This window comes from Falco peregrinus, chromosome 2 (genome assembly GCF_023634155.1).
Source record: "Falco peregrinus isolate bFalPer1 chromosome 2, bFalPer1.pri, whole genome shotgun sequence".
NCBI classification, from domain to species: domain Eukaryota; kingdom Metazoa; phylum Chordata; class Aves; order Falconiformes; family Falconidae; genus Falco; species Falco peregrinus.
In genome coordinates, this window is record NC_073722.1 from 78,064,651 (window position 1) to 78,072,459 (window position 7,809).

Sequence of the window (7,809 nt, forward strand, 5' to 3'; positions counted from 1 at the left end):
GCTGGTTACAGTCATAACCTTTTAGTTGGTACTAGAAAAAAATAGCCTGTTTTTGAAGTTATATTTTGATGAGTTGTCATGAACTGTCTTATTTTGAAGCTATAATATGCATGGTCAACTACTTTCGAATTCATCAATGGGATAGAAGGTCTACCTCCACATTTGTAATATCAAAGCTTAGGAGACCTTTAAAAGTCAGTCCTAAAATGCGTGCATCATTTATCAAAGGGTACCCCATAGTAAGTGTGCAGCAAAAGTGAGACCCCAAACCACCCGTGGCTCTGCCTGAGAACTGACTCCCTGTGCTCGCCTGCAAATGGAGATGAGAGGAGATGACCCAGAAGCGTCACTGTTGAACTCAGACTTTCACAGTTCATGTTAGTGGAGGCAGGAGTTAGTGTTGAACTTCTAAATTCTTTTACTTCTTTAACACTCTTAAACAAAGTAAATACTTCAAATTATAAATATTTTTATCTCCAGTCAAGGTGTGAGCTGCCAAAGACATAGACATAGTCACAGACATAGACCAAGTTCATAGAAAAAGAGTTTCAAAATCAGTATTTCTTTGAAAACATTAGTTATAAATAAAATGAAAGGACTATTTTGTTGATAATTAATCAGTGTTTATTTTTAAGCCATAGATGTGTCCAGTTGCCTTCAAATTCCCAGAGTAAAGGTACATGATGCACACACACATATAAAAAAACTTTTCAACTTGTAGTTGTAACATATTAATTAAAAGCCTGCCTTTCTACGGGTCTGATTTTCATTCTAACATTTTTAAGGGAATAGTCAGAGGCTCTAAATGGCAGCCAGACCACGCCATTTTCAATCTCATAAGGAACGTTGTACCTGGGGTCATAGTGGCCCCCCAAATAGTAAATGCCATTGAGGTTGGCCGCCTGGCAGCTGTTGTACCACCAGCCACCCCCGTACATCTCTGCACAGCTCTCCTCCCAGCGGTCCTGGTCGCGGTCAAAGGTGCTGAACTGCATCTGGGCATGGGATGTGTATTCGGTGCCCTCCTCCAGCCAGCCAGCGATCAGAGCATCCCCAGCGGTTCCCTCATAGGAGGACACAGCAAGGGTGTACCCTTCTGCTTCAGACCCTACCTGTACGATATACTCCGCATACGCAGCTTTTCCATCCCAGTCCTCTAACTCTACCCGAAGAAGAGTGTTGTTCTGAGTCAACAAGTGTATGTTTTCATTGCCCAGCCAGAACTCTCCTCGCCCTCTGCCATCCACGCTGCCGAAACCTCTCTTGTAGTCTTGCCAGGTCCGGTTAAAATTCACTGATCCATCCATTCTCTGTTGGATCAATAGCCATCCTCCCAAAGTGGTTTCTTGGTCGCAATAAACTGACAAAACCTTATTGGATCCCGCTGGCTTGATTTTGAAAATGCCACTTTTGGCACCAAAAGTGTGTTTCTGGCGGATATCATCACAGTCTAAAAAAAAAAGTTGATCTGGTTTGACAGGAGTTATCAGCAAATTTTAATAAAAGGTTCAGAGGAATCCAAGTACCAATAGCTCTGAGGGAAATTGTTAAACATGTCTTGGACTACACTAGGTATAGTGACAGGCAACATTAAAAAGAATTCAGAAAATAAAACTTTATGTACTTCTTAAATCGTGAACCGCCTATGTAATACCCAACTATTAATGAAATATTTTCCTTTTGATTTCCAAGGTGGCCACAAACACACAGTGCTTGCATTTTATCATCATTGTTGTACTGCAGTATCTAAACCCAATGTGTCAGTTTGGTTATGGATGGAGTTTGGCTCCACTACCTCAATAACTACTTCTGTGATGCCCGTGTACCTTTCCCAGCACTGGCTGTCCTTCGCTTCGATCCTGACGGTCGGAAGCTGCGTGCCTGAAAGTCTGGGGTGTCCTCTGCACTCTGATCATGTTGCACCCCACCTAGCTGCTCAGTTATTTCACGGGTCTTTAGTGATTTGGTTTCGAAAGTGGAGCCTCCCTTGTTGAAACTAGAAGAGGCGCTGGTCACTACGGTCTTGGAGTGACTTGCACTGCCAGATGGGAATCCAGATGGCTGAAGGTGAAGTCCTCCAAAGTCATCTTCTTCATCCTCTCCTAAGTCTGTAAATTTGCCTTTCCCCCCATAAGTCCCTGAATGACTGGATACCCCAGTACTTGAGTGGCTAGTGCCTGTGCCAGTTAAGTGGCTGCTAGTTGAAATGCTGCTAGATCCACCAAAGTGCCTACTAGCAGTGGATGGAGAGTCAGGGGTAAAAAACGACTCTAGCTCAGGGAATAACCTCTCTAGCTTGTGTGAGTCACCTGTCCCACCAACAGTTCCTGTTCCTGGGAAATGGGAGCAGTCTGAGCCATCAGAAGAAACCACCTTTTCAACTACTTCTTCCCTAGGGCCATCAGGGCCACTGACATATTTTGTGGTGGTAGTTTTGGTGCATCTACGGACAGGGGAGGAGGTTTTGTCTCCCAGACTAAGGGTTTCTCTCCCATGAGCAGGAATAACTAATTTGCTGGTGTATGCAGGTCCATCCCCCCTCGATTCTGCCACGTGATACAAGCTGTCACCTCGGGGAGGGTTTGTGTCTGTTTCTGGTCTTTCTAATACCACCTGCATCTGCTTGATGTTATTAATTATGTTCAGAGCTTGCATTTCTGGCAGAGGCTTATGCTTAAAATGCTCAGGAACATTTGAGTCCTTAAGTGGCCTCATTTTCAGTGTGCTTAAGGTGGTGGTTTGAAGCTCTGGGTGCAAGTCGATGGAGTTGGCTTGGGTAAGCTGCTTCTGGATGTTGTCATAGCTTTCCTTGTCCACCTGGTAACCAAAACTTTTAGCACAGGTTCCTTTGCAAGCTCGTATCTTAATATCAATGTCCACCTACACAAATGGAGAAAAATAATACGGTTAGGGAGCTTTCGTGACTTTCTCAAGCAAAGATATCATACCTTTAAGTGGGCTAGGGAAAGGTGGGAGCTGCCCTGGTACCTCCCGTCTACAGCTGAGTTTTTCTAAAGCTCAGTTTTGAAATCAACCCTGGGTTTATTTCCACTGTAAATAGACAAGTGCAATAGCGCAGTGCACATGAGCTCCACGGAGAAGTACGTTAGGACATGTTCCCAATCTCTGCTCCCTCTATTTTCAGGGCATAGGGATGACCTCTGGGTTTGGAGGGAGTGCTGCAGAACTGGGCACGCTCCCTGGGGACCAGGGCAGAAACAGGTCCTTCAGGGAGAGGGGAGGACACTGGGCTTGTCCCAGAGCCTGTTATGGCCCTGCTGTGAGGCTTCCCATCCTGGGGTTACCGCTGCTTTCTCAAATGATCCAAAAGCTGGGTCTCTGATCCAGGGATCCAAATTGGCTTTTGAGCAAAACCACTGTTTGAGCCAGGACTTCTCCTCGCATTACTGTCAGAACTGGCTGCAACCAGGGAACATGGGCTCTAATGCCAGCATGGGCTGTGGGCAGCACTGGGGAAGGACAGGGCACATCCCCCTCATCCCAGCTGCTCAGCAGCTCCTTACAGGAGCAGACACACCTCACAAAGCCAGTTGTATATAACCAATATATAATATCCTTGCTGCCTGTCTCAGAGCAGAAGCCGCAGGTGGGACCAGGAGTCCTCCTGAGCTCATGTTGGTTCCCATGCAGCAGGAGCAGAAAACCAAGCTGCACAGAAAGCAACTTGTTCGGGGATTTGCCTTGGCAAGTCAGATCCTGTGAGAGCTGCATCATGTTGTCTTCCAGAAAGAGCACTGCTCGCCACATACGGTGTGATGGATAGACCCTCCTGTAGCTAAGCACTGGAAGGAATAGAAATTACGTAGCAGCCACCTACCTCCAAGCGCTTCATCTCTGTCACCTGTTCCTGGATGCTGTTCTGCAGAGCTTTAATTCTGTTTACTTGAGTGACAACTCTCTGCTTCAATGTCACAATTCTCCGCCTCAGTTCTCCTGACACGTGACCGTAATTCTCATCAGTCTCTGAAACAGAAATGCCTCACAGTCAGCTATGTACATGTGGTTTTCTTTCCTAAAAGAGTAGCATATTTTAAAACATGTAATTAAAACAGTAATTCTCATAGCACCGAGCAGGTTAACATTACATTAGTTTTCATTAGTTAGCTGTTAAGAGTCTTGCATTACTATGTTTATGCTGGCTTTTGATAATAAGGTCCAGCACAGCTTATATTTTCACTACATATTGCTTATGCACTAAAAAACCCCCAATAATTCAGCAAGGGATAATAAAACTGCATGTGAGATACTTACGCTGAGCACTGTCCAGGTTTGGTTTTAGTACATTTATGGTTTCCACAATTATCCGATTGGATTTTTTGTAGTTGTTTTGACTTTCTGCTAGCAGCTTCTTGATTTTGTCTATTCTGTGACTATAATCCTGGTCCGTTTCATCAATTAGTCCTTGCATCCTGCAGCCTGAAGGACATTTGGTACCCTAAAATTGGAAGAGGGAAATAATTGTCTTAAAATCTTCATGAGTAAACCTTTTTCTAACATTATGTTTGCCAGCACTTTTGGCTAACACTGAAAACACATTAAAAAAAAAAAATCAGGGCAAGATTCCACAAGTTCTCTTTAGGTGTCCTGTCCTATTCATCCAGTGACCTTGCAAAGGACTTGTGTGACTTAGAGCAAGTGACCGGGGGGCTCATCCTTTACCTCGTATGCCTCTGGCACCGGTGGTGTGATGGAATCAGTGAAGTGCATCCTCAGAAACCTGCCAAAAGTGGGGCATGAGGAACAAGTAAACCCTTAATTTTCCACCTTCTCTGTTCCTCAGGGGTGAAATAAGACATACATATATATATATATATTTCCCAAAGGGCTGCTGTAAGGAGAATTCGGTTGTCCAGTTTGAGCAAGGATATTAGAGGCAAACTTATTTAAGTAACATTTTCCGCAGAAAAACTTAATGTTCTTACAGACTAAAACTCTTTGCCAAGACTTCATCAAATAACTGTAGCATAGAGGTGGGCTGAGATGCAAGAGAGAGAGAACTTTAACAGTTTATACACAAAGACATTCCGTCGATCATTATGAAATGGTTACTGAACATTTTGCCATCTGCCTTCCTAAGCAGTAACTTGTGAAGCGTAAGTTATTCCTAGTTATTTTTCTTTGTCACACATCTTTCTTTCTGGTGCCTTTCTCTTACCAACTCCAAAAGTGGCAATATCAGAATTCTGAAAAGAAACCTGTCTTATTTTTTTCTAGGTAAAGCCTTCTTTTATTTCATCTTTCTTTTCCAGGCTTACTTTCTCATCTGATTCTGCACCCCTGCAAACTTCTTCTCTCTCTTTCTCCTCATTTCTCACTTTCTTTCTTTCTTTCCTGCAGGAGCTCTCTCCAGCCTGCCCCAACATGAAGCATCCCCCGTCCTCCTTCAGACATACATCCCAGCCACGTGCTGGCTGCATGGCACCCATCATAGCGGTCCGTCTGGGGTCTGTGGGCACCCTACTTTTGCCCCCAGAGCTCATCGCTCACCCAGTCATCATCTGCACAGATGGGCCAGTTCTTCTCATACTGGCACGTGGACTGGGCCATGTGCTCCACAATCCTGGGACCACGCACTCCTGCACCCTCCTTTTCAAAGTCAGTCTCTCCACCTTGTGCCTGCCAGGAGGAAAAAAGAGAAAAAAGCAAAGCCAAGATTAACGAAACAGCTGCCGAGAGAACAGCAACATAATGCTGCTGTCCTCCAGCCCTCGGTGGCATAGGTGACATGTGGCAATTGCAGCCATCTGGAAAGCAGCACACCCAACAGTACAGGGATTTTATTCCTGACATTTCTTCTAAGATATGATTATTTTGTTGTTGTTTTGTCAGAACAAAGTCTTCCATCTCTTAAAATTAATGTTGCTATGTAGGGAGCTGGTGATGCTCAGGATATATTATGATAATATCATTCCACAGAAGTCTTGTGTTCTGCGTACACATACAAAATTAACTTGAAATTAGATTGTAGCTGGTTAAGTTAAAACAAATACTTAAAAAATCCTATGTTCTATTTCCATTTGCCTCAATATTTCCAAATTTCTGTTTTCATTCTGCCACCTTCAGTCTACACAAAACTGGCTTAAAGATACATATGAAGAGAGTTTTCCCATGAGTGTCTTTGATTTTAATCCCAGTTGCTAACTGTAAGCTTGTAGCACTGTTTCACCTGGCATAAAGAGCAAGAAAGCTAACAACACTGTAGTACAATAGTAATGTCAGTGATGGATGGATTCCATGGTGCTAATGGAAAGAAAAGAAATAAATATACTGAGTTTTTCTTCAAACCTAAGAATCACTTAGTAAAAGATTGGAAAACAATTCTTTTTTCATAAAAGAAAGCCCTGTTTTATGGCTAGAGATGTAATTTGGTCTGAATGGATTCCTCTGCACACTTGATGTTCTTTTCAAGCAGCATAATTCATGCTTGAAAATATTAATAATTAATATTTACTTATTATGATTATTATGTTCAATTATTACTTCCAAGGAAGATAAATCTTTCCTAATTCTAGCCTCCAGGGCCAGAATCTCAGCCCCAGAGAACTGGAAAGTCATTATTAAAATCAGCAGATTCATGCTGGTTTGATGCATCCTGAAGATCTGGCCCAAGTGCCTCTTAAAAGCAGCAAATAAAAACTTTGATTTTATGTGGTCTGTGCCCTTTCAGCATTGACAGCTCCAATACGACTGCTTCTGTTTTGTCCCATCTGCTTCCTAGAATTTCTGTGGTTTGTTAAACATGCACATTCCTCAAAAAAAAAAAAAAAAAAAAAGTCAAAAGAGAAACATAAAGAATCTAACATAAGATTATGGCCTGAGACCTCAATGAGAAAACAGCAAGGTTATGTTAGCATAGTTGAAAATCAAGTCTATCTCTTTCCTTATTGAAATTTTTTTTTCTTACTTAGCTCTAGTTTAACCTGATGTTTCTGCCACAGGAATTGTTGGGTTTTAATGTGTATTTTATAATGAATGTATTGTGTGTCATTTGTAGGTGGAAAAGCCTGCTGAAGCACCATCCAACAGAGAGTGAAATTCACCTTAATAAACATGGAAATTCCTGACTGGCTGGGGCCACTAGCATCCAGTCTGTTAGGTTTAAGACTTACAGCAACACCGACGAATTTATGAATTCATGTTAATGTATGTGCTTTGCTGTTCCTGAAGTTAGGCAGATTCAGAAAAACCAAATTAAGCAAAACTAGAGAGCTGGAAGAGAGCTGGATACTCAAGAACTACTGATGAGAGTCCAGCAGTGAAGCAGTTACAGTAAGCTTGTGCATATGTGTGTGCATTGAATTTTATGAGCTAGGTGACAGCCAAAATGTATCTGTCTAATGAATGAACATTAAATAAACGCTCACTATTCAAAACAGAAAGATACGAAAAGAATCAAGTAAGCAAACTCATACCCAGGGTAAGTGGAGGCACAGCAAGACACAGAGGATCCTCATTGATATCATCTTCAGGAGGAGAGCAAGCAGAACTCTGACTGAAAGGATGCTCTTCCCTGTTCATTTGGTGCAATTTAAACCTTCATGCAAAGCTGTGATTAATCATTATGCTCCCTTCTGTTTGGAGACAAAACATGCCAGGTGCCCCGCCGACTCCCCCGCTTAGGTGATTACTTAAGGCCTCTTACACAAGTTTCTGATGTTATTTGCTCCAGATGAGTTTGCACAACACCAACATGTGGGCAACACCATGTATTCCAGGAAAAAAAATCTGTCTAAAGCTTAGTTTCTTGTAACTGGATGTTCACCTAAGATGTATGCAGGACCTAGTTGG

At 42.7% G+C, this 7,809-nt stretch overlaps 1 protein-coding gene across 1 annotated transcript; it reads right to left on the reverse strand.

Moving 5' to 3' along the window:
• Window positions 1–601: 601 nt before the first annotated feature.
• On the reverse strand, window positions 602–7,591 carry FGA (fibrinogen alpha chain). Its single transcript, XM_055796367.1, has 6 exons — window positions 7,434–7,591; window positions 5,509–5,637; window positions 4,273–4,456; window positions 3,839–3,984; window positions 1,827–2,880; window positions 602–1,450 (listed from the first exon to the last, which is right to left on the reverse strand). The coding sequence occupies exons 1-6, from the start codon at window positions 7,482–7,484 to the stop codon at window positions 732–734; spliced, it is 2,283 nt and encodes a 760-aa protein (XP_055652342.1). The 5' UTR covers window positions 7,485–7,591; the 3' UTR covers window positions 602–731.
• Between the last annotated feature and the right edge of the window lie 218 nt (window positions 7,592–7,809).